Here is a 27,833-nt window from a genome sequence, read left to right as displayed (position 1 = left end):
CGATAACAATTAGGTGCAAGATCTGTCCCTGAAGGAATACCTGCAAGTTTGTGTCAGCATTTGTTGGGTTTATGATTGATTTCTCAGATAGAACTCCACATTGATCTCGTACTCCTCAGCTTTAATGTGTGCGTCTCCTTGTCGACAGCACTTCTGGAGTAATATTGTGCAAAGTGGGTCCCAATCTCCAATCACCCCCCAGTGATTTTTTGATGTTTCCTTGCTCCCACAGCAAGATAAACAAGGCTAAAAGCTTCAATTAGCCTCTAAAAGGCCTCAGAGCCAGATAAAGTATATAACACACTGATGATTCATAACAAGCTGCATTAACTTTGTCAGTTATAATCCATCACGCGGTAATAGTCTTAAATAAATCTCATAGTAATTGAGATGAAACCCTCATTTCAATGACAAGTCTGGTTTTTAAGACCCAATTACCACTTTGAGCTTCCTTGGCCCGGCGGATGTGCAGAGAGTTCGGGCTCTGAGTGGAGAAGATGGGGGCAGAAAACAGAGAGCAGGACGGAGAGATGGACTCTGTCCAAAAGAGGGATGGAGATCTCAGCGAGCTGTGTGGCACCAGAGGGCAGGTAGATTTATGACAACCTTAATTTGTGCTCAGCCTGATAATGCAAGCCCAGAATACTTCTGCTCAGTGTTTCTCCACTGGATGTTTCTTTAATTATATGTCAGAGGCCATAAAAACGAGGAGATTTCCCCCACAAAGTAGCACTGTTTTATGTCTCGGTCATTACTGTAAATTACAATCGACAAGAAAATACACTTACGGAAGGAAAATGCAAAAAGAAAAGCGGGTTTATTCAATTTCATACACCCTTTTTTTTCTTCACCCTTTTTGATACACCGATCATTTGTAAGCCGACTCGCTCTGTAGTTTCCCCCCTAAAACAAACTCTCAGGCACTGACCAAGGGAGGATTGTTCACTTTAGCAAGCGTGTGAGAAAACATGAGGCCTCCAATCACTCACTCACACACACACACACTCACACACACACACGCACACAGGAAAGAAAAAAAAAACCTGTACAAATACAGAATAAATGAAAAATACAAGAGTAGTTGTAAACATGTACATATTCACAAATCCTAGACGTATAATACTTACCAGTAAAATAAGCCATTTGCACTCTATTGGCATGTGCACACTGACGGTGTTGCTCGTCAGACATGACAGTTGATGCCTTTAAAAGTGAGATATCACAAAAACGTCTATGTGGGAAAACACAGGTTGGCTACACACAAAAGCTCCTCCGCAGCCCTTTGGTCTCACCCACGCGAGTCCCGCAGCCTGTTTCTCCTTCTGTTGTTCTATTGCCTTTTTTTTTGAAAATATGACACCACTCAAATCTTTGGTGAAAAATAACTGTCCGTTCAATGTTGGAGATTACACATGAAAGAGCTGCTGCTACTGTCAATTTTATTTCAGCGCTGTAATATTTCCGCAGAGTTGAGCCGGATCACTTCACGCGAAGTGTTCTCACACATGATTAAACATTTAAATTACTTAAAAGCAAGAAGGATTTTTTTTTTTATTTAAAAAAAAAGGCTTCCTCATCCTTGCACCCCCTTTCTTTTCAGTCTCTCAGCGATCATTCCCTCTCTCTCACACACACACACACACACACACAGACACAGACACACAGTAAATCAGGCAGGTCAGTGCATCATTTACTTTCCTTCTTTTGTCTTTCAGTCCCACAACTTTTTTTTTTTGAGTCCATTGATGCAGGGGAGGGAAGGAAGACTTCGTCCTCCTCAGCTCAGCTCAAACCCGGCAGAGGACTCGATGGCGTACAGCAGCTTGTTCCTCATGAGCTGCTCGTCGCAGAACTCTGGGAGCTTGAGCAGGTTCATGCAGGTGCTGGCGGTGGGCAGACGCTCCAGGTCGGCGCCGCCGTTGTGGATGCAGAAGGCCGGGTAAAGTTCCTGTGTTCATAAATGTAAGACGCACGGGACAACAACTGGCTGTGAGTGGAGATTCAAACTCAACAAGGTCGCTGCAGGTGCAGGACTTTTCTCCACCTTTTTCACATTGAACAGAAAACAGTTGCCTGTTCTTAGCAGCAGAACAATCGATACACAGTACGATCGTCTAGTCCAGCCTTGATCCAGGCCGTTGTTTGCACTTCAAAAAACATGAGCAAATGAAAACATGAGCAAAAGTTCAAATCTAAAGTGAGCAGACAGACATTGAAGTGCCCTTTCTATATCTGACTCACATCACAAGTTATACACCTGCAATAACAGCTACATTCTCCACAAGATTAGCATTTTTTTAACCTCTCAGTTTGTGTTTTTACACTGATTTAACTCCCATAATTATAGGAAAAAAAATCTAGTTTATTGCGTCTCTGGCATTTTTAGACCTTTATATGCAGGATTTAAGGATGAATTGACATTTTTAAAAGGAAAATAATTCATTTTGACAGTCAGATTTAAGACGGTTGAAGGTCTACTACGGGCGCACAGCTCAAAGGAAAGATTTAACGAGGCGTTTGAAGACAGAAGGAAAAACTACACCGCGAGTCGGCTCGTGTCAGCGATAATCACGGTGTCCAAAAGCAATCTCCAATTAAGTAATAAATGTCAAATTCCACACATGTCCAAAAAGAGACATTAAGCGCTTAGCTATTACAACGGAAGGATACATTTAGGAAATACTGGCTCACAGTTCGACCCTAAGATGAGACATTGAAGGAATGGTCATTTCATGTTGTCTATCTAGCATATTTCTTTTTTTTTTAAAATCATCATCTGTGTGATGAGGCCACCTCATCTGCAGACTGTGACACTGACCGTTTCCATCACGAGTCGGGGGCCGAGGAATGAGCTGCGCTCGGCCTGATTTCATCCAGCTATTTAAAGTTAGCGTTTACGGTTCAGTGGCAATACTCGCCCGATTAAATGGCTCTTTGGGGGCTTAGCCGTAATGACCCCATTTTTCTGACAATTACCGTATTAAACTATCGTTGCTTATTGAGAAATTGTCATTAGCGTGGCTATCATTTTGAGGGGGGAAAAAAAGACTAGAGTTTCCATCATCTTTTTTAAATGCTTCTCCTGACAGAGCTATTTCTCCTCTAATGAATCCTGGACCGTTTCACGACAGCTAATTAAGGCTTAGCTGGCTCAGGCTACTGCCCGGGTCAAGGGCCACTCCCCCTACGAATGACTGCCCCTTTCTGGCCCGGGAGAAGGGATGGGGGGGCATCCACACATGGGCCAAAGTCAAATTGATTAAATGTGGAGAGAAGACAACTCTTAAACCTCTGGAGGAGGGAATGTAAGGGATTTTAGGGAGCTTGTTCCATCACTCAACTGTGGAACACTATTTTAGATTTTCTTAACTAATGACAGTCATAAAAAGTGCTAAAACCAATCATATGATAATTACAGCTCCCGGTGAGACGAAGTAAGACATAAAAACTCTTTAATGGTCTTGAGCAACACTTTCTGCCCCCCTCCTCCCTCCCATCTCGGACTACTTAAGTGTCCCACAAATCATGTCAGGAAGAAAGTGAAATGGTTTCCAATACGTGAGGAAAATCATTTAAAAAATAGAAGGGCATAACGCAGCACTGCTCCAAGACGCGCGCGGGGATAGTTTCCATGTCACACGGGAGGCAAAAGTTCAAGGTTCAAGCTGCTATCTGGTTAGTTTTGAATGGAAATATTTGTCCAGCCAGGAACTCTGACCAAGCCCACACACACACACATACACACACACACACACACAGACAGAGCTGCAGAAGGAGCTCTTCAGCAGAGAAAGGTCATGAACTATAAAACAACAGTGGACGTGGAGATAAGGCTTCGCAGAGCTGGCCCCGTCTTATCGGTGCCTAATTGGAAAATGATTGTTTTGAGGGCTCTTATCGGTCTGAGTATTTTCATTACAAGCACATTAGGAACGCCCTTCTGTTGGGTTTGGAAAGCATTGAGATATTAAAGGATATAAGTAGTAGACAATTCATTCCCTTGTGGAAAAATACATCAATTCTGTTGATACACCCACATCCTCACTGTCCCAGTGTTTTTGAACCACGGAAACTGAGAAGTTTATTTTTTTTGTTTGATAATTCTGGGGCTACATTTTTAGTCTGGACCAGCAAAAAACAAAGGCCTTTGAAATCAGTGATGTAGTTACTGATATTCACTTCCTGATTCTGGTTCTTATCAGCCACGACTCACTATGAATGAAAAGCTCTGCTCTCACTTTCTTTACGTTACCGCTTCTCCTCATCATTGGTCCTGTAAAAGAAACTCCTGCTTTGACTTTTCTTTGTTTCCATTGTTGTAAAAACTAAAACTAGAATAAGCTTCCCAGTTGTATGAAACGCTCATATGGTCACAAATTGTTGTTTTTCTTATCTAAAACCACCATTTTCACTATCGTTAACTAGTTTAGTAAAAGCTCACCTTGAAGCCCAGCAGTGGGGGTCTGGAGCAGCTGGTGACAAACTTCAGCAGCTTGCGCTTTTCGTCGTCTGTGAAGCTATCGACCACCTCCCAGAAGGTCTGGATGACGGGGTGAGTGGCCGAGTACCCGCCTGAAGGAGATGATGATGATGATGATGGAGAAAAGGATGGTATTTAACCCACACTCATAATACATTAACTTTATTATCAGTCTCTAAACCGATGATCTCATGCATCCCACGCACCACATGTGATTGTTTAATATAAGTGGCTCTTACCTGAGTAGTTTGTGAACCTTTTCAGGTCATCGAGGCTAATTGGCACATGAGCTCCGGATATCAGCACCTATTAATAAAAGCACAAACATTTTTGAGATTTTTTATGACACATCTGTGCTCCGTGTTCGTGTGCAGTTCCCGTCGTGAGTAGATTACCTGGATCTCCTGCTGGTCAAACATGCGCAGCCACTCCAGGTTGACCACATTGGCCAGACCCTGTCTGAACGCCAGGCAGTGAGGTCTGATCTGCTTGTTCAGTCTGTAGTCGGCCACCAGGTGGATGTAGGCTATTCGGTTTGCAGTGGTCACAGGAATGTCTTTGCCTCCGAGCTTCAGTTCCACCACCTAAATTTAAAAAAAACAAACAAACATAAAAAAAGTGACTCTCATTAAGATGTATATATATATTTTTTTTTTTAAACACATGATTTATTCCCCAATCTGTTGTTGAGTAATATTACTGTCAGATAGCGATATTGCAATGCATTCTTCATTATGGAAGTCACCGCGGCGGCCTGAGTTGCCAGATGGACAACAAACAATCACAAGTGCTTTAATTGTGGCAGGTGCATTTAATTTAATTGCAAAAGCACTCTGATTAAAGGTAAGTGTGCGTGTGTATGTGTGTGTGTGTGTGTGTGAGTTAAAGTGCATTTCAGTGTTTCTAAATATAGCACGTACCGTGAACAGCTGGTCCAATACAATTTGGCCCCAGGTTCTCTTTTCATTAGCTTTAAAGCAGTTAGCACTTGATAGGATGTGCTCACCTCTGTTCATAAAGTCGGGAGTATGATGACTTCATAGCAGTCAAGGTGGGGCAAAATTTAATGTCCGGCTTCTTTTTCCCGCCAGTGCCGTTTCTTCCAGCGTTTAGCGAATGTGATCGCGTGTTATCAAAGCAAAATTAAGCAGCTTACGGAGGAGGGAGAAAAAGGCAGCAAACATGGCAACATTATATAACGTAGCATTGTGACGTGTCGGGAAACGCACACTGGTTTAAAGCTCTTAGAACATTATATTAGGCTGAATGAAAACAAAGGGGATACAAAACCCACCGTGTAGCTGTAGCTGAATTAAAAAAAAAAAATCACAATTAGATTTGTGTGCCTGTCAACAGTTTTCACACACCAGTAGTGTTTGGCATAAGTTAAGATGCACCGATTTATCACATCAATAACAGCCAAAACTAACCTTGTTAACCGTTTTCAGCCTTTTATCAAACTATCCACAACTACAGACACTGATGTTAATCTGGCGTATGTATAATTTAAAAACGTTTTCAATTGAATAACTAGTGAAATAAGAGGCTAAATGGGCTCCCGTATAGCTTATTTTTGTGAATATGAGTGGTTTTAAATGTTATTTTATAGTGATGTGGGGTTCATTGAAAGGATCATGGTCATTATTCAAACATGGTGTGATAATGTGAAGGTTAAAATTATTCAGTTCTTTTTTATAACAAAGATTGTTCCTCAGCCCAAGACTTCACATGACTCATATTTAACGGGATATTTATTAAGCAACAACACAAACTAGTGACAAAAATGTGACAATAGATGTTAAACAGTGACTGTCTGGCGCAGTCTCAACAAAAACTGATTGATAAGCTTCACAAAGGCAGCAATATTGCATTAGATTATATGATAATATACTGTGTAATCTCCATAAGGGGTCCCTTTTATTCTGTCCATGCTGCATGACCACATGCGCCGATTTGTAATCATTTTCTGCTTTTTTTTTCTCCCCCATAGTGGATTCTGATTATGTGCTAATGTAAGAGAATTACAGTCGTTATCTTGTTTACTTTGGCTATCTCTCGAGGGCAAATGTGGGGCAGACTGCTCACGGGTATGTGCCTAATCTTTCGCAAATTGTTTTCCCCTATCGTGTTTGCGATAGCTCGTTGCGAGCAGGAAGCCTACTACTATTGTAACACGGGCCATTTCAGGTGTTGTTTGAGAAGAGCTAATAAGACGCGTTAAGGCCCTGAGCAAACAGGGGGTCTCTGGGTAGAGTGCCGGTCTAGGCCCCGGTGATTCAGTGTGATGGCAGCAGCTCATCTCCGCAGCCTTGAGCTTTGGAGAGGACGTGCTTAAGAGCAGCTAGTTGCTTCTGTCAGGCGTGTTGTGAGACAATTTCTGGGGAAGGGCAGGTGGAATGGTCAACAGAGCTGCTGTGTTCCTTGCCCTGCAGCGGAGCTTAAGGCAACAGTGGCAACGTGCTTTATCTCTCACAGAGCTCAAGAGTGGTACATCATGGAGAAAATGAATTATTAACGCAACAAAGAGGAACCCAAACAGGAGGAAAGAAAGGTGGCAGGATGAGAGATACAGACTTGGGTGGAAAGATGGAAAAAAAATGTGGATGAATTAACAGATTTCATCTGTTACCTGAGCCTCTCCAAGATCATTGTTGACCACGGTGAAGTTGAGGCCGAGCTCCTCCACGTCACCCTCGTAGCTTTTGAGGAAGAGAAGGTTGCGGTACATCTCTGGGTCCAGGGAGGCCAAGTGGTGTATGTCCACATCTGCACTGGTTCCCAGAAGCTTAGACAGAAAGAAGCTGGCAAAGGGCAACTCCACCAACATGTTCTCATACAGCGCCTGTGTGTGTGGGGGGGGGGGGGGGGGGACATTTGTTACCTGGAGGACACTAACAGGACACCGTCCATTCTTTTAAATTCACCCACAAACATCAGTCAAAATAAATGAGATAAGGCTTTAAACATAGCACATTGTGGTCTGCATCAAATACATACACAAAAATCTGATTACAACAGAAAATCACATTAGCATCCTGCTCTTATACCAAAAGGAATATGATCAAAATATGAAGAGATGAGACTGTAAATCTCGTCAGATCACAGTGACTGAGAGCAAAACACAGGACACAATCTATCTCAAACACACGCGCTTCCCTTTCCCCTACCTCAAACTTTATAAATGCCAATTCTCACCTTGACCTTAAGTGCCATTAAGAACCACAGCCGGGCAGGTGACTCATAAAACCCAAAGCTAATGTACTGGAATAGTCCGAAAAAGAGCCTGTTGGAGGCATTAAAATATACAGGTCTTTATAAATGATAGCACTAAAAACTCTGACCGCATCAGCTAAATGGATTATAAATCTAGCGGATTTCCATAATGCATGCATCTTAAACACACACGCGCACATAAATCACAGCTATTTTCTAAACACAGGTTAATTGCACAACTTCAAACATTGTCTATTTTTTATGCAAAATAATCCACTTAGTATTTCTCTCGCGGCCGGAGCTCGTTACAGACCATATGTGCGGCGTGGCCCCTTGAAACCTATCAATAACACTTGTGCCGGGAAGAGGCAGCAATAAGTATATGGAAAAAAACTGTAGCCTTATTTTTTCAATGCCACTTACTTTATTTATGGGTGTTTATTGCCAGAAATTGTGCCAAAATGACTTGGGCTGGAAAGAATTAATTATTATGGCCCGGGCCTTTTAATATAAGTGAGTGCAGTGGCAACGCAATTAATACAGATCGCGGCACCATCAGGTGGAATAAATGCCAGCAACATTGCAGGTGCATTCTGTTAGCTGCCAAATAAATTCCTTAATTTACAGCATTAAGAATCAATAAAATTATAATGCCTTTCAAACACATCTCTATCAATCAGAGGTGCCAACCTCACACACCTCTAAAGGCGACCATCAGACGCTGGAGAGTAGTGAGGAGAGTCTGAGCAGATGTGGGGGTGTTTAAAAAGGGAGGAAGATGAAACTTTCCTCACCCCTAATAGTTTACTGAGTGGTGAGGCCAATGCTGATGAGGTTGGAGGTTTTCGACCAATGAGAGCGAAATGCCGCACAAAGAGAGCCTCCCACAGGTCACAGAATACATAATGAGTCATTTGGTTTTGACAAAATGACATCAGTAAACACTCCCGTCGCAATTAAATTAACCTTTTTGTCTTCAGGCTGCGAGGTTTGAACCACAGAAGCAAAGCATCCTGTTTTCATGTTCCTCCATTTGTGGCTTAAATCTTTCGGCACGCCAGCGGGGCGGACAAGTGAGGAAGAAGGATGATGACTGGCCCCTATTCTGATGTTCAATCCCATTTCAGTGAGTACCCCAGACAAGCCACTCCTGCCTGTAATACATCACCTCCACAACAATGGCACGCCTCGGACATTAATTAACAGTATTAATCTCCTGTGTCCTTTGAGCTGCAATGTGCACTGTGCACACTGCAGCAGTGATGCAATCCTCAATCTATATAAACGCTTGCCTTTTATCCAGGCAGTAACGGCACTAAACAAATATCAATACACCTCACAAATGGCCACTCAAATGTCCATTTTTATGGAGAAAGAGGAACTTAAGATAGGGTTAATTGAAAGTCAAATTCAAATTAATTTCCCCCCCCATCTAATTGCCTGAACCATTAGCTATTGAGAGCACAACGTTGTGGGAGTGGGGGTAGAGATCTTGTAGCTGCTGATGGATCATTTCTCACTTACACAGAATACAGAGAGGAAAAAGGAGTAGAAAAAGGACCAGGGGAGGAGGAGGAGTTCCAATTTTACATTTTACAAGTAGACTGGATTATTTTAAACCGAGCAAGAGTTAAGAGATCTGGATGTTCTTGACTGTAAAACAGATCAAAACACTATTACCACATGCTTTGGGCGCTTATTTATGTCCTGTCTGCGCAGGTCCACTGATTTAGTGCCAGACAAATGCAATCACTACACAAACAAGGGGTAGGAATCATCGGCTAATGGAAGCCCTAATTGAGAGGCGACCGCTTGTCATGAGGTAATTCTTCTCCAGGTTGAGATGATAGCACTCGCCCCGGCCATGAGGAAGGCATCTTGATAAACAATCACTACCACGTGCATTAAGGATGATTTAGAAACATTAGGCTCAAATAAATAGTGCCAATCCGAGGGAAGGAAGGGACAGGGAAAAACAATGCTGTCAACAGATTATGCACCGAGGTGATTAACAAAGTTAAGGCTTGCAAGAGTTCTCCAACTCCAACTCAAAAATCTTCTTAAAAACAAACAACGGCAATATTTCTTAACGTTGTCAGCTGCTAGAGCAAATCCTGGAACAACCTCTAAATTTGCATTAGCAGCAAGCACAGTCTCAACACCGACTATGACTGATGCAGGGCTTCAGCGAGGATTTGATTAATCGATTATTAGCTGTTTTTCTTCCTAAATGTGAATATTTTGTGGTTTATGTGCTCCATATAACAAAGAAATCAATAAAACTGAATAATTTTGGTTTGTCGACAAAACAAGACACAAGACAACAAATTATTTCCAGGTTTGGTAAACACCAATCAACGCTTTCTGACATACTCGATTAATCAAGAAAACTAAATTATCATTATGTTAGTTAACACTGTCTGCTACAAAACCTTCATCAATACTTATTGTTAAACATACCTCCTCCTTGTTTTAAGGGTTACATTATGTTACGTTGGGGTTTATGTGAGGACAAGAAAATATCAGACATCAGACTTTAATAAAATGCTCACCTTCCCAAGGATCCTGCCTAGGAAGTAGTAGTGTCGTGTGAAGGAGTCTCCGATCAGCGTTTCTGCAGCGGGGTTGGGGTACAGGAGGCCCTCGTTGGTCGTCTTGAAGAATCCCTGATTTGGATTGAAGCCCGACTTGAGGAGCTCATTGAGGAACTCCCGAAAGATGCCTCCGCCGTCGATGCCTGCCTCGTCTAGACCGTGAGCATTGAGCAGATGGACCCTAATCCTTTTCTTCAGGTCTGGTTCTAAGATGAGGATACAGAGAACAAGGAGGAATTTAAGTAAAAAGACAGTAAAAGTAATGTGTGATTATGTTTTTACTTAATAAACAGCCTTTGCAAGACAATTTTATTTTTTCCACGGATACTTTACTGTGGGTGACGCTTCCACTGTTAGAGACGACATAAAATACCAATTAATGTCAGAAATCCTAATTTACTGCTCACTCCAGAGTTACAGTAAGTATTTAATGTCCAAAATGCTATAACGCTGCACATCCTTATGTTTTGAGGGTATTTCTCCAGCACACTAATGGAGATTTGAATGCAGATACTTCAATGCCAGGACTTGTAACTGTGTTACGCTGCAGTGCCCAAAGCAGTAAAGGTTACTCGTCTGATACTTGTCTGATCAATCTCAAGATAATACCGTTTACTAGTTAAATTTTCAACTTGGTCCTAAACATTTTTAAGATTCACTTCTAATGTCTCAGTTGTAGTTGGGCCATTTCAGTATTTGCTTAAGGATTATTATCATTAAGCGTACGAATCTAAAAACGGACCCTATTTTCCTTGAAACAAAGAATAATGTTGCATAAAATGACAAAATACTGTGGGTGCTTGATTCTACTATATCACATTGTTTTCCCCCAAACACGCATGTTGTGCAAGAAAGCAATTTTTTGACCTCAGAATATTCAAATCAAATTCCATGAAAGGTCATCTTTCAGAATAATTAATGTATAGTGATAAATCAAGGCAGCTATAACTTATAGACACATAAATGATATAGATCATGTCTTCAGTCGCAGGTCTCGTACTACTCTTTTTAATCAGATTGCCCCCACTGAAGTGCCCTTTCAAATTCAAACACAAAAGAGGTGACTTAAAATAATTGATTCTGCTTTTATGTGATCCATTATAATAATCAGAACCACAATTACACTTTACCGAAATTCAGCACAAGGAGAGAGCGAGCCTTCCTCTTTAATGCAAACTGGAACCTTGATCCTCAATGTTAAAATTTTATGGACCATAACAAGAGTTTCAGTGACGGTGTCAACATTAACTGCACTGCATTTCCTCTCCCCTTGTGCTCATCGCGTTGAAGATAAATGTGGAAAGTGAAACGGCCACGACAGACAATAATATGCGCCACTTGTACGTGTCTAAAGCGCGTACCATTTTCAGGAGAGAGTTTATCGTAAGCGTCTTCATAGATGTAGTTGCGTCTGATGGTGACATTGATGCCATCGGGGAACGGCCCGTCACCCTGCACGTCCCGCTTGTCAGCATAGATTAACTTCTGGAAGATCTGCAAGACAGACGTAACACATGCAAGGTCAGTGTCAAATTCTAAAAATGTTAAACTTTGACAAGTGTCTTCATGTATGTACTTAAATGTAATCATGTTATATTCTCCTGATTTGTAGTTTCTGATAAATAATGAGGAAGGGAAAAGTGCAATTTATTAACATTTCCTGTTCACTATTACACAGACGCTCCAAGATATTGTGCGCGTGTTCAGTTACAACTCTTTCACACATTACTTTAATCAACTACTACTTTGGTAATCAATTTAAATAGTTTGAGTGTTTTTATCAATAATTAAAACAAGCTTTTTGATTTTTCAGCTCTTGAAATATGAATATTTTCTGGTTCACTTGCTCCATACAACAAAGAAATCATTCAAACTGAATAACTGAATAAAGAAGACATCTGAGAACATCATTTCCAGAATTGTCTGACATTTTTTATGGACCAAACAAGTAGAAAATAATCGGCAGATTAAAATAATCTTCAATTGCATCACATCATTATATTCTACAAAAATATTATAGCAATCATCAGATCTTCTAACGACAATCCTAACACTAGACAAATGTTGTTTTATTTTCTTGTGTTAATGTGGGAGAGCGGTGCAGCACCTTGACTCGCTCCTCAAAGGGGACCACGAACGGGAGTTCTGTGAGGATGGCGAGGTGTCTCTCCTCGGACACGGACAGCTGTGCAGGCTCTAAACCGACTGCAGAAACACAGACACACAACATATAACACAAGAGGAAAAAGCTGAAATACGAAAAGAGTAACAAAACACAAATCTCTGATCAATAGGTCCCAGGGCCAGTTTGAGGAGTGTGAAAATTAACATGTTCAATCATTTTTCTCCTACCTCAACCTAAAACAACACGTGACAGCCAAATTTAACTTGTGTACCTAATTTTACAAAATACTGTATTTTGCTAGATTAACCAATAATATCTCTGAACTATCATTTTACCCCTGCAAAATGATCTTAAAACTCCTGAGTGAAGTTGGGTTCATGACTCTAAAAAAATTCAATTTATAATGATTTGAAAGAATATCCTATGGTATTTGCATGTATTCTTCACCTTTTATTGTCATCTCTTCATGCAGTTGAAATAACTTGCAGAGAGGTAGAAAAAGGCAGAAGACACAATTTGATTTGAGCATCTCAAACTCTCATCATTATACCAGTACTACTAATTAAAATAGAAAAACTGAGAGCAACAATCAGGACAGGATTTGCCAAGTATGTTTTTCTGTTTTGTGTCATCACCGTCATTTATGGACATTTATTTCTTCTGAAATCTTAAATAAATAAGTGGAGAAAGACGACCGAGTCTGGCAGAGAGTTAGACGAGATAAAGGAAAGTTCATCTGGTGATATACAGTAGGTCCTCTAACAGAATCATTAACAGCATTCACACAGCCTAGTTTAGTAGTAAGGACTGCACTATTTAGAGGGCTCCATTAAAGACATTTCCATTATTCACCCTTTTAATTAACCCACCAGTGAGCTGCACATCCACCTGCTGGGCCTTATCCATTAAGCTGATGTTTGTTTTGTATTAAACTCAGGCTTTAAGTCTATTTAGCCCACACAAAATGCCACAATGGCCAAACTGCTCTTCATCTTCCTCACTTTGCGTCGACCGCAGCTCAATTATTCTGCCCAATTAGTCAATCTGATCTGCATTTTCCCATCAGGTTTCCATCTTTGGGGAGAAATATGGCCTCGGAGTGGTCAATACGTTGCTCATTCATCAGCCACAGGCCTGTCCATTTAAGGAAATGAGAAAAGGCCAGACAAACACATGGACCAGATGTGGCCGAGTTCATCAGGTACTTTCACACTAATTGAATTTACCCCCATACAGCCTGCGAGTGGCATTAGGTAGATCATACACACATTGTTATCAGCTGTTTTCACACCATACTTCACAGAAACCTGGGATGGCTGAAAGTGAGCCTGATGAAACCCTGCCTGCATCTTTGTATTTTGCCTGAGTGCCTAATTGAGTGGATGAAGGGAAAATGTGGTAATATGCTGTTCCTGTGAAGCAAAGAATTTCATAAAAAAAAAAATTACGTTTTCTCTCATTTCTTCCCTCATCGACCACAGATAAAAAATAGAGAAGTGACTTCTTCCTTAGTGCACTCTATAGAACATCCAGAGCAAACACGGAGAAGGTGCCTTTGGACAGCAATTAGGATGATTTTCTGGGCAATGTATCAAGCTGACACAAGCATTACACATATCTAAATTTGAATCCATTGCCAGTGGAGTAGCTCTGTGATGATGGGGTTCTTTAAGTACAGCATTGTGAATAACAGGCGTCTCGAGAGTCTAGTTGTTCAGGCGGATGAGAAACAACAACGAGACAGGTTTAGGTTTGTAAGGGTAAGATAACTAAAACACCCTGTCCAGGGTGTACCCTACACGTGTCAGCCGTGACTGGCTCCAGCTCCCCCGCGACCCTCATGTGGAGGATAAAGCGGTAGGTGAATGATGAATGATGAATGAATGAATGAATGAATGAATGACAAAAGAAAAAAAAAACTGCTTTCCTTGGACCATCCATTTTCATAAGTATTGCTTATTATTGGAATGACAAAAAAACATTAATTACCATCGAGTGTTGACTGAAGTGGCCCGATCCGACCCATCCTTCTCGTTCTCCAAACATGTCTTGCAGAGGGAACATACAGTTGTGTGACCTGAAGATGAAAAAAGATCGATCAGTTCAGCTGATCAAAACAACCTGAAAGAGGCTTGTTTAAATACATCTATTGTATAAACTTAAACTAATAATACTGTATGTGCTACTCGGACTCTAAAGCTCTGAAATTCAGACTTTTTGCTTTTTAACTTTGTGTGGCCCTGTTCAGCTGCCATATATTATTTAGTTATTTTTAAAAGGCATTAATACTTAAATAAATGAGAGATACAAATCTCTGCTGTTTAAAATGTCATATCATGGCATACACAAACCGCTGTGACGGAAGTAAAGTACCTTATCAGCACGGATGTTGACCTCAGCAGAGAGCCAGTGGCCTGCCGGACAGAAAGGTCGTCTAATGTCGCGAGCTTTCACCATCTTCACCAAGTTAGTGATGACCTGGGTCGTAGATCAAACGCACAGACAGGCGCACACATACACACATTAACATCGCCCACCATGTTAAGACAGAAAAAAACATACATTTCAAGTACATTTCAGAGTAGAGAGCACGAGATTGACAAAGAGGTAGAGGGGGGGAAAAAATGCAATTTGAGACTTCAGCCATTAGTGCGCCATTTATGGGGAGTATAAAAGAAAAACGACCTGCCCCGTCCCTCAATGTCCAGGCCTGTTAATTACTAGCAAGGTCTGCTGACATCAGCCTTCGGAACAGAGAACTCAAACAACACAGCTGCAGTGGTTTCACAGTACTGCACTGAAAAAAAAGAAGAAGCACGGCTTTCACCTCGCCTGCAGCAGGCTCGTGGTTACGACCGTATTTCACTCTGATGTAATGTCGTCACTTTGCAATGTGCACAGGTGTCCACCGACATACAGGAATCTGTTTTCTAACGGGCTCAGTTTTAATGTACTGAATGAGAAAAAACGGACAGAAATTTTAAGATAAATACACAATTTGTCTTCAATATTTCAGTTGGAGATCCAGGATCAGAACTGAAAACTCAGAAATGTCCTTTGCAGATTTCAATATACAGGTTTACAAAATTAAAATTTGGGTTCAGAATAATAAACCATGATACAATAAAAGGCACGAGTAGATTGTCTTCTTGGATTCTTCTACGTCTAACGCACTCCCTCCAAAAAGCAATGTAAACAAAGCCCAGAAAGAGTTTTATGTAACAGGTTTGCTGTTGCTATGACTCGTCGCCATCAGTCAGCCGCTGAAACCCTCGCGTGAGCCAATGCCTGCCAATTCATTAAGGAGACCTTTATGTTTGCCATAACAGTTACAGCCACTCAATTTCCATATAATACTCCGGCTAGATTATTTCAATCGAAATTCTCTTTTCCAAAGCACGTCATTTTCATAGAGTGACAATCCATCTCGGCCAATCACCGTGAGGCAACCGAGAGTCCGCAATAACGGCAAGTGCAAAATGCTGTAAAAGTCGCGTGTCGATGGGTTTGGAGGAGGCCTACCCCCTGACTCTGGGAATGAATAAGCATTCCTTAATTAGCCCATCGGGTTAAGTGCAAGCCTTAATGGGCCTTTCCCAAACTCCTGCGTGACATCGTTCTCCAAACATGGCCAAGAAGAAAGTTCCATTAGCAATATTAATACAAGCTTAGTTGATCATTTTCATTCAATTAACTTCTTTCAATTAAATAGATAGCTCGACAATGGAGGTGATAAAAGATGGGGAGGGACGGCTGATGACACGAACCAAACATTAGCGTGTTAGGGGTCAGCAGCGTTAAACGGACTGTAAATCCCGCCGTTCAATTTGGAAAATGCATTCCCCCCGCTTCCCACTTCTTTAATGGGTCGTTTTAGCTGACAAGAGGCCTTTGAACAGATCTTTTATGAAAAATACTGACATGCTCTTTGCGTATTTGCCACCTTTCGCAGAACACCAGTGTTCACGTTTAAATCCTTCTGTCAAAGACTAACAGCCAAGAACAAAGTCGCTTAATTACCATTTCCCTGACAGAGACTGGAGGGGAGGAGAAAGGAGGAAGGGAGAAAGGGGACGTGGAATGAGAAATAGAGCCGAGGAGAATGAAGTTAATGCCGTCTTCTGCCTCATTTCCTCTCGGTAAATAACCAGTGGATGACCTGCATGGCAGCGCTCCACCGTGTCTTTGCCCAGTCATGCGTACATGCTTTATTTCCACTAACACAGGCAAGCATTAGGCCACTCTGCTTGAATGCACAGACAGAATACACAACGGTTAAGCCCAATGTTAATGTGTGAGAGATCATGTTTTAAGCTCTTGGCAAAGAAGTCTTTAGGTTAAGTTTCACCTCATTTATGACTTGACTTGCACGTGGTATAATTATTCCAGGTGATTTATTCAAAGATGACACCTTCACTGATAACATATGAGCTGTGGTGCCACAGGTGGATTAGAAGAGTGACATTTTGGGAACAATTTGATTGTTGATACAGTTCTGGACTATATTTACACTACAGTACTTGACTTAAAGTTTAATTGAAGTACTGCATAGTGCACACAGGTGAAACAGGTTTCATGTAATTAAGATGAATTGCCACGCCGACAGGAAACATTTGGTGTTTCATGAAAGCTTGTTGTCAGGTGAGATAGATTAAGATCATTTTACTTTGTGACCAAGGTCAAGCTGTTTATTATAGTTGTGTGTTATGTTGCAGAGTCTGCAAAAAAGTTTAAGTGTTAATTGCACAGTGAACACATGAAAAGGTTAAAAGAGTGCATTCGGCCATAACATTTAGACGACTAAACACATACAACGACTTACCTTGAAGAGCTGCACCCAGCGTTTCTGCTCGGCCTGGATTCGCTGCTGGACCTCAGTGTTCGTCTTGACCCCCACGCTGCGGAAGGCAGCCATGTACTCCTCTCTGTGCTCAGTTTTGGTCTCGGGATAGGCCAGCTTGATGATTCCCAGACAGGCGTCTCTCAGGCAGCGGGACAACGTGACCAGCTCTAACAGCGTGAAGGGCATCATGGAGGACTGTGTCTGACCTGTGGAGGAGAAGGTACTCATCGTCTCTTATAGATATTGATTTGCACATTTGCATGGTGCCACAATAGAATTCAACTCATCAACTGACAACACAGTACTTTGCAGAGATGGAGGAATCAAATATGATAACCATTGGAGATGATGGCTGACATACACAGTAGCCTAGTCCAGTGATACAATATGCCTGTGATTCTGTTGAGCTATATAACATGGAATTTCCCTGTGACTTCAGCTCACAGACCATTTTGAATATAGATAATTTTGGCTAAGCGGAAGAGTCTTAATTAAAAATCCTGATGTGCCTAATCATAACTGACAAAAGTTCATAAGGCATCAGAGAAGTTAACCTAAACGAAACAGAGATATATTCAAAAACAGATAAAGTTGTCACTTAGTTGCCTTAAAATTAGATAATTCAGGATATTCTCTAAACCAGGTCACAATGTTTTTCCATGTATTGTGTGCATGAGATAAAAAAAGAGTTTTTGTTTGTTCTGCCACTGGGGATTTTTTTCCTTGAGAGTGTGTGTATAACAGAGGTGATCTTTATGTACAGGATTCTGTCCTCATTTTTCCAACAAAAAATGCAATGTATCGTCCTTTCATTCATCTCCCTACTCTCTCACTCACACAAATAGGCAGCTGATTTGTCTGCCCCTCCTCTACACGCACAGCATGTACCGCCTCTATCAAACGCTAGCATGAAAAAAAGCGCGGAGAAGACGGTGTCGAAATCTCTCGGTGTGGGAGTTAAGTAGATGGCATTAACTTGCAGGCACCTTTTTCTATTGGTGAACCCAGGCACAGCCCAGTAAGAACATCTCCCTCCCTGTTGCCTGATGATAAACAGCGAAGCACCATCACATTTTGTGTGTCTGCACAGGTGCGTGACATGGGGGTGGGGGGCAGTATACTCACGACACCACTGATATTGACTCTGAAAAATTGCCATGCTCCCTCGCTATCAATGTTGCCCTCATACTTTTAAAAATTACATTACTGCATATTCCTTAATTTCTACACATCACAATGGGTACCATTGCAGTATCACCCTAGTACCAAACACCCACACAATAATGATGATCTATAACAGTGATACAGAACATTAGGGAGTTTTAAATTTTTTCTATTTCAATTACCTTCCAATTCATGTCCAAAAAACTCGCTGTCATGCACGGAGATAAGTGAGTGGCTGAAGAGCGAGCTGAAGAGATAGAAAAGGGGAATGATGCGGTTCGAGTCCTCGAATGACATGGGAGAACCTCGGGAAATCAGCTGCAGCAGCGGCACCATGGAGCTGAGGGGGGCAAAAAGGAGTGAGCAGGGAAACTAATTACAAAGCACATACTGTATGTATATAAGCAGAGGCCAAATATCTTTATACAATTACTCAGTCGGAGATCAAAAACACATTTGCCGATAATAAGGACTGCATTAGCTCACCCAGTGATCATTTTAGTTGTCATGGAAGTGATGAGGTGCCAGAGATGCCTCAGGAAACGTGCATTGAAAGCTAAACTGTACAGAAGTCTGCAGAGAACAAACACAGGGAAGAGACACGTTAAAGTCAAACATTTCACTCGGAGAGGAAAGGAGAGCGCGTATGAGGAATCAGACGACACGATCAGCGTGTGGAACAGTAAAACGAGTTTCCGCCAACCTGTCTGCTAGGTTGGGACAGTTAACTTGGCCCCGTTAACCAGAGGACCCAAGTAAAGAGAGGGGGGGGGGGGAATAAATGACATCGTTACTCAACATTTTGCTCATAGAATTTTCTTGGCCTTTCTCTCCCCTTTTATACCTCGTGAGGGCCGAAAAGAGATTAAATGAGCCATTAAGCTTTATTTAGGCGAGGCACCTTCCATTAGTAAACTAGTTGCTGGCGATGGTGCCCAGTGCGGGTCATAAACAGCCCTCTGGCTTCCTGCTGGAGGCCCATTTAAGTTAATGGCCAGGCAAGCAAGACAATGGAGGACGGAGGAGGAGGGGAAGACTGGTCCTCACTGTGACCCCGCAGCGCCAGCATGCTTCCACACTCACGGGGAATTACATGATAACACCGAGGAGGGCCCACATACCTCGCTATAGTCAATCCGCACTCAACGGGCAATGGCACCAAGGTGTGAAGCTGCTCTTTGTTCAAGAGTGTGTGTGTGTGTGTGTGTTTGTGTATGCTCCTAAATTGCATGGCTTTTCACACAGAGGGTAAGTACAGGTGACAATAATGTGGTAAGTAAGCTAAAAGGTAAAATAAAGTAGCCCCCGCATATAATAGGCCCTTGTCTCAAGAGTGACAGTGCCGACACCTATACGGATGCTTGCCTTTAATAGGGCAGTGTCTCTTGTGTTCATGGTAGATGAGAAGGAGTAAAGGTCAACAGAAGAAACGGAGTTAAGAGACAAAAAAAAGAGAAAGGATGACAGGAATCTTGCATTTGCTGGACTTTGTCATCTCAATGTCAATGCTCAAATTCCCATCCCAGCATTCAATCTACCAAAACCCTTTCAAAATTTCCCAAATGGAAATGAGCTCCAGGAGCAGCATGTCACAGGACCCTCAGTGCCGCTTGAGAAATGGTTGGAGCCGAGCGCACGCCATCTGTCAGTACAACAAGGCTCAGGAGAGAAGCGAGGAGTGGAGCTGTGGGCTCATAACAAGTGATGTGGGTGTTTGATTGAAATGGGAAACAAAGCACTAAATGCCAGCTGACATGCTGATTTACAGCCTGAAAGAACCCAAACCCCCATTTCAATCATGGAATGAACCACTAATAAACAAAGTCAAGACATCAAAAGGGGTTGCATGTGCATGTGTGTGTGTGTAAAGCAGCCTGATGCATCACGGCTGGATCATTTCATTTTGCAGTAATGAAAGAATCTCCATTCAGCAGTGGAAAAAAAAAAACATCCATGCTCTTGGGTCATATTTGATACAATGACTGAAGTGAGTTTCCACCTAAATACAAATGTGCTTTTCTTGTATTAACACGGCAAACGGCATGATCTCATAGCAGACACAAAAATCACAGCAAGTCTTCAAAAGTAAATGAAGGACCAAAGGTCATCTGTGCTCACTTCTGTCACAGCACGCCCCGTTAGCAACAGGGTGCGACACCAGTGAGACCGAACAATCAAAGCGAAATTACACCAAATATCCAACAATAAACAATTAAAGTCTAATTACAGCACACACACTAGAACAAATCTGGGTTGAGAAGAATTTTAAAAAAATCTATCAAAGGTCAATTTTTGTTCTCAATCACTGTAAATCTTTTAATGTATCCTCTGAAAAAAAAAAAGGCAGAGTGCATTTTCATGAGAGGGATTTAACATATTTATTAAGGAGGCAGTGTGCAGGGCTGCTGGACAACTGGCCGGACTTACTTTTTTTTTTTGCTGTAAGAGCAGTAAATCAAGGCCGGGATGCAATTTGCTCCCCTTAGCCTCTTGTAAAGCTATCCCGTCCACTTCTGCAGTGATTAATCTTTCTCAGTGAGCTAATTATTTTGTACAGATATCCAATAATGATGGAAGACGAAGGGCAGGATTTATGGTAAAAGCGAAAGGAAAGAGGAAGCAGTAAAAAATTAAAGGGAACGATGGGCTGGCGGGTTTGTGTGGGGGAATAAAATTTGCTGAAATTTGTCTACACTCTGATGACTACCTAACCATAAGACTTGAGCTGTGTGTCCCGTTTTAAATCACAATCAATATGCACGTTGTCATTGTTTGGGGGGCTTCAAAAGTGGGGGGAAAACAAACCAGTAATGTTTTGTCGTAAGACACAGTTGCTAACATGACATGATCCTTTATACAGAAACATCCCCACCCACACGTACAAATCAACTGGCTCCACTAATAATTAACTGGAGCAGGTTGACCATGCATGAAGCTCAGTCTGGATCACCTCCTGTCAGTCAATGCGGCATCCACCTCATCCCACCAACCCACACCACCTCTGACATCCTGGCCCTAATGTAATCAACCCGAGAAGGGGTAATTGCCCTCATCCAGAACTGACAGCTTCCCTGACATCCCGGCTTCCTCTACCGGTTGTAAATGCCAGTGGGTGCGGACCACAGATAACTGCCTGCCTGCCTGCCTGCCGCATTTCACCGTTATTTACATTACTGCTTACAGCGCGGAAACACATAAAGACACAGTTTTCCTCTCAATCAGCTAGGTGTGTAAACAAGCTCTCTGTGGATGCAAGGCTGATCTCGACAAGATGTATAAAAAATGTTATGATATTGAATAAAAATGATAAAAACGGGTTTAATTTGACATGCCCGTTATATTTTAATTCACTGGGGGAGGGGGGCGTCACATTCGTACCTGACTTTCGGCACCATGAGGCGATGCTGCACCATGAGTGTGTGACAGATGGATGCCATCATTGTGAAAACCTCCTCGCTGGCTGAATCTCGCCACACCAGGTTCAGCAGGGCGTTCGTCTGGTGCTTGGTGTCCAGCTTGTGGACACACTCCTCCGTGATCAGCTGCACAGATATCCGGGTGTCATCCTGAAGGAGAAGGAAACACGTGTGTTAAAAAGACAGTAAGTAATGACAGGAGACAAAGAAAAATCTAAAGTTTTTATATGTGTATGTTGAGTTAAAGCTGAGGTAGGAAAACATATTTTTAGCATTATTTGTAATTGGGGCCATGACACAAAAAATGATTTGTAATTCAGTTTCTTCAGTAAAGAGTCTTCTATGAGGTGTGTTTTTAGCTCAGGACAGAGTCTCCACACCATAATTTAACAACCTGGGATGAAATTCAACTGTTTTTCTAGTGATCCTGCCTATCCTAGCTTTAATACTTACTCAATATTTTTGTAAATTGATTCAAAACCATCTTTTTTACTGAGATTCAATAAAATTATCTGAAAAATTGTATCTTTTTTATCCATTTTATTTTAGAGGGATATTATATGACATGCATACTTAAGTTTAAATGTAAATATGCACAAGATTTAACCAAGAAGAAAAAGAACATATCTGCTGATAACAACATTTATTAACCATTGTTAATGGTTAAACATTAAACAAACATAATAATGAATTTCCAATTAATACAGTGGGGTCAAAAACAAACCGTTTTCTCATCCTGGAACAGCTTTATGTGTGCTGTACTTATGTGTCCACGTCAATGGATCGTACCTGCATGGATGTTGGATGGATGCCAGCATCATCCTCGTCCTCCGAGTCGCTGTTCACCTCGGGCCGGCTGCCGCTCTCTGACACTGGCAGGAGCGGCAGCAGTGTCTGCAGTGCCCGGAGGTACAGCAGGAGACCCTCCTCTGATAGTGAGCCTACCAACAGACACTCATCTTCATTATTGTGCCAACAGCCACATCACTATAAGTAAGTGAGCCTCAGATGAGTCACATTTATGTTGTTTAACACAGTTTTACACCATATAGCGTCTATACAGAGAAGGTAGGGCACAGACTCTGACATGAGTAAGACCCTCTTTATTGTGCCACCCACCTAAGCAGTTCTCTCCTGCAGAGAGGACAAAGTAAAACAGCCATGGTGCCTGGCTCTGTGCTGCTGAGGAGGAGCCAATGGTGCCCTGAAGGGAGCTGAGGAAGGCCTCGAACGGGAATGAGAGATGGAGGTCGGACAGTGCCGGAATAAAGAAGTGAAAGATCTGCTCGGTAAATGGTGCCGCAATGAACCCCTCAGTAAAGGCTGCAAATACAAACTGCCTACAAAGACAAAAGACAAGACATGCATTGAACAACACACTAAATGCAGATATGAAAATAAAATTGCTGAATGGTCATAAATACGCTGACAGAATAGTTCGCTCCAACGTGACCCAGCATTTCTGTCTTCAGTGTGTGCCCCAACAATATAATCTCTGCAAACAGAGCTGTTTTGTGTGACTCAGTCACACACATCTGGTGAGTCGAGTCAGATAATTAGCTGTTGGAGTCACTTGTGTACACAAGTTCCTCTCACTCCCGCCTTGCTTTTCTTCAAAGAAGAAAAGGAGTCTTCATGTTGTTTGTTATTAAGAATGTCTCACACTGAGGGCAAACAGCCTGATATTCTGCACTTTGGCGAGCGAGCAAGTCTAGGGGCATTTTATGGCTCGTTGTAAATTGGCCTCTGAAGCAATTACTGCTTCACCACTGACTGGAGGGGACAAAAAACTGCTGTGGTTTGTCTGATCAGTTTAATGGACAATTTAAGGAGAAATCCCTGGGCACAACCACTTTTCCTTCCTGCAAATGTTAAGTTTGCTTTTTACCAAACATGCAACTTTTTGGGAGCGCTGCAGCCAATGTGTATAAACAAATCGAGCAAATAAGTCATCACAAAAATAGCAATGCCGTACAGCACTGCACAAGGAACAAAGTAACTTAGTACCAAATCTGTTTTTTTTATTTCTCTCAGATTATCATAAACACCTTGCAGTCGAGGAATAACGGTGAGCAAATTCACCTCCAAATGCTTATTTTCTTACGCTGTCTTTAGAGTAATGAGATATTTAAAACAATAAGCTATGCGGCTAAATCATTTTGGAATAAACTAAATTCATGCTTAGTTACATTTGAGAAGAAAACACAATCTACTTTTGGGCTTGAACTTTTTTTTTTTTTTCACAAAAATCAAAATCACAATAAGTCAAATTTATAATGGCCCATAATTAGTTTGAAACAATTTCCAATACCTTATTAACAGTGCTGACACCATTTAGTTTAAACATTATCTAATTTTATACAACTGCTGTACCTTGCGCCTGTTGTGCAGGAGGAGTAGGTAAAGTGCAGTGGTTTGAGGATGTGCTCCAACAATGTGCTTGCCAGAGGGACAGAGGGAGAGTCGCTGTACTCTAGACTGGCCGGAAGTCTGTGATTCACCAGAATGTACAGCGACCTGTAGTATCCTGAATAGAAGAAAAAAGGAAAAGAAGCAGTTAATAAATAAGTAATCTAACAGAAAGTTTGTCTGATTTCCTGGTTAATAAGCTAAATGACAAGCTTCCTGCACTAACAGTGGTGCCAATAATCAAACAAGGAGATGATGAACTGATGAATATGCATAAATATTAACTGTGCTGTTGAAAATTAGTAATACTTTTGGAAAACTGTAAATCCTTGACCTGTGAAAGACACTGTATATACTTAGGCCAATCAGAATTAATCCTTTCCAAAGTGCTCACACACTTCAGAACAAATGACACTGACACCCATTCAACAACTCTAAACACCCATTAATGTTTCACATTTTCAGTAGTAAGAAAAATCAATTTATGCCTGTGTGATAGGAAACAGTGGGATAAGATTACATTCGTAAACATACCTTTCTGGACCATATAGTGCAAAATCTGCTCGAGTAATGAAGCTACATAATTAGGATCTGGAATAACAGGAAGATAGGTTCTCTCTGAAGAAAAGATTTCTAGCATCCGCATGGGAACCGACACATTTAAACTTTCATCCTTGCAGTTCTGAAGCAGTCTGGGAGACAAAAACAAGAATGAGTAACAGTAAGTAGTGAAAGTTGCTTTACACTGATGAATCTACCATCTAAAAATAGTAAGATTTTGAGGACAATACCTGCAGCAGAAGCCTAAGATCCTCTTGATCTGAAACATACATGTCTGCTTCTGTGGGCCCACCAACAACTTCACAAATTGATTGTTGTGTTTCACCAGATTCTGACACAACCATATCTTTCAAGACAAAAAACAGAAACAGGTATACATTTAGGTCTCTGGCTATATAACTGCATATGTAAAGCAAATCAATTACATTGCGAATCCTTACCAATCTATGTGCATCCACACTCTGTCTGTAAAAAAATATGAGTTGTCTTGATAGGAGGCAGAGAACGGGACCATCCAAGACAAGCTGAGCTCCACCTGTATGTGTCTGACTCACACATTCATCAAACCTGGCCCTCTGGGCAGCATACTGGAAGACAAGGGTGACATGTTGAACTAATGGGTAAACAGGCCAAAACATATGACAACCATGGGTTGAGAGATTTTGGTGCCAAAATGTTTTGTGAATCAGACATTGTATCTCTATTTTTATCTGAACCAAGACAATAATCAGTTCTTTAGATTCAAATATGAAAGATGTGCAGTCAATGCCAAATTGTTAAGGCTACACACACACATTTCCATTAGCTACATGTGTGCTGAGCATAACCATTGTCACTGTTAATTTGTAATTTAAAAACAATCAGTAAAGCAATGTAGGCAGTATTATTCGTAAGCTACCAGCATGTTACCGGATTCATGTGAGACTCCTGACACCAAAATATCATCAGTGACTCATAACAAACTCCCTCCAGATCAACTTAGCGTGTTGAACCTGTGTCTATAAACAGGTGTTTTCCTTACACTTACTTGAGCATTAATTCAAGATATTTTGTTTGACTCAAGACCATCTTAATACAGTGTTTATTGTCACCTGAAGGTGATGTATGGCGTCTTAAAAAGAAGACTTTATAATGATTCTGCAAACGCACCTGTCGCTTCAAGTCCTGGTAGCCGCGTATGTAGGACTGAATGATGATGGCATTCTTCAGACGTCTTCTTTCATCCTGGGTGAAAAAGAACACAACTTAAACGGCGGCATTTAAATATTTAAAACTTAATCTTATAGGCTGCATGTGTTTTCTCTTAGTTTGGGTGTACAACTAGTCTTATTTTCCACAAAGACAAAAATCTGAATCTCTCAATTAAGAACAAAAATAAAAGCATGCAGTGAAATTAAAAGCCTGTTGTGGGCATTGTTAAGTACAACTGTTCACACTAAGCATTAATAAACGTCCTGGATGAGTTTCCCGTGACCACAAGTGATCTAATCTCAAGTCACTGTACAAAATGCAAACACTCTGTTTGAGGAGACAAGTCTGTCAGCACAGTTGTGTCCACTGCCTATGTGTTTGTGTGTGCATCGATATGTGAGCATGTGCATTGGCAAAGGTGACGGATAGTAAACAAGTCAAGTGCAGTTGAGATAAGCAACTTACTACTCACTCTGCTGTAATATGAATTCATATATCCAATATGAGAAAAGTCACTGTTAACATTGCTGTGCTGACTAAAAATAAATCAATGATGTGTGGGCACATGGAATTGTAAAAATACTGCAGAAGTGAAACTACAGCATGTTAGAGTTTGCCAAAAGTGGAATTACTAATGCTTTCTGAGAACAGATTGCATGTTCAGGAATGTGGTCACATGCTTCCCCAAAACCACCTCTAAATGCAGCTTTTGATATTGGATCACTTTCACTGCAGATTGGGTGCGTTCAGACTTGAACTTAGAGCTGTCCACTTGTGATTGAATCACTCAGGACAGATAATAGCACCAAGTCTGAATGGGATCTAAGACTTGTTCAGGAAGAGAAACACTGCACAAACTTAGTTACCTCTCTTTTTCTTCTTTCTTCTTGAGTGCGGTGAAGCAGAGATGCTTTCTCCTCCTGAAAAACAGCATTTAGAGAAAGAAACATGCTATACAATCAGTACTTACTGACTGAGAGTTTGTTTCTCGCTCCATCTACCCAGTGAGAAATCTCAAGATACTGACTGACCTTTTTACTCGCTCCTCCAAGAGACACCTTGGGTCTTGTCTTGAACTCTCCCTCAAAGCTAAACATTGTTAGATTTTTCCCATTGACTGATTCAGATTTCTAGAAAAAGAGAAAGTGAAACAAGTTAAACAACATCATAAAAAGAAGAGACTCGCGACTTGGCTACTACCTGTACGAGGTGAACATCGGCTAATATGTTATACAACGATTACATCACGTTGGTGTGCTTTTCCGATCATTTCTGAAGGGGCCAAACACAACAGACTTAAACCGCAGCATGTGCTACTGTTTAACGATACGCCACATAGTTCGATTGAGCTACTTTCACAGCTGACAGCTTCACTTTGGATACAATAGTTAGCTAACCGGTCAACTTAGCTAGCTAATGACTCAGCAGCTGTCTACATCTAAAAACAACGCGGTTTTATATAATCCGACTCCAAACAACAATCGAGACACATTATTATAAATCATTTATTAGTGACAAGTCACAGTTGTGACTCACATATTTATAAATAGCGTGGTTTTGTCGGCGTTTAGCACGGGGGCTAGTTAGCACAGCAGCGGAGCACACACACACATGCTGACTTTACGGGGTTGTCTTTCTACCCTATGTCCTTTTTGATATCGCTCACACTACAGGACACTCATCTGAGAATCGTGAAGCAACAACCCGCGAATCCTTTACCTTTAACTCGTGAATTGGGGGGCGAAACGGAAACAATAACACAGAGGCAGTTTAGCTTAATCCAAACGTCAAGTCTTCTTTTCCTCCTCTATCCAAACATCAACACTTTGCAAAGGAA

The 27,833-nt window shown here is 41.4% G+C and overlaps 1 protein-coding gene across 1 annotated transcript; it reads right to left on the bottom strand.

The window, feature by feature from the left end:
• Window positions 1–798: 798 nt before the first annotated feature.
• Window positions 799–27,833, bottom strand: ube3c (ubiquitin protein ligase E3C). The gene is made up of 24 exons (XM_058640549.1): window positions 27,716–27,833; window positions 27,028–27,126; window positions 26,863–26,916; window positions 25,955–26,029; window positions 25,246–25,392; window positions 25,036–25,151; window positions 24,779–24,936; window positions 24,209–24,362; window positions 22,955–23,175; window positions 22,625–22,776; window positions 21,798–21,985; window positions 18,906–18,992; window positions 18,602–18,759; window positions 17,235–17,461; window positions 14,786–14,890; window positions 14,402–14,489; window positions 12,395–12,492; window positions 11,649–11,781; window positions 10,246–10,493; window positions 7,110–7,322; window positions 4,876–5,064; window positions 4,720–4,786; window positions 4,442–4,572; window positions 799–1,948 (listed from the first exon to the last, which is right to left on the bottom strand). The coding sequence occupies exons 2-24, from the start codon at window positions 27,091–27,093 to the stop codon at window positions 1,778–1,780; spliced, it is 3,246 nt and encodes a 1,081-aa protein (XP_058496532.1). The 5' UTR covers window positions 27,094–27,126; window positions 27,716–27,833; the 3' UTR covers window positions 799–1,777.

This window comes from Solea solea, chromosome 1, assembly GCF_958295425.1.
Source record: "Solea solea chromosome 1, fSolSol10.1, whole genome shotgun sequence".
In the NCBI taxonomy this organism is placed as follows: domain Eukaryota; kingdom Metazoa; phylum Chordata; class Actinopteri; order Pleuronectiformes; family Soleidae; genus Solea; species Solea solea.
This window is presented reverse-complemented; position numbering and strand designations above follow the sequence as displayed.

What these genes read in the sequence shown, in the direction of transcription:
- ube3c (XM_058640549.1), bottom strand. Translation starts at nt 27,093, where the DNA reads ATGTTTAGCTTTGAGGGAGAGTTCAAGACAAGACCCAAGGTGTCTCTT. An exon ending in ACTTCAGTCAACACTCGATG is followed by an intron (nt 12,493 to 14,401) that starts GTAATTAATGTT and finishes GTGTTTCTGCAG; the next exon opens with TCGGTTTAGAGCCTGCACAG. An exon ending in TTGACCAGCAGGAGATCCAG is followed by an intron (nt 4,787 to 4,875) that starts GTAATCTACTCA and finishes TTTTATTAATAG; the next exon opens with GTGCTGATATCCGGAGCTCA.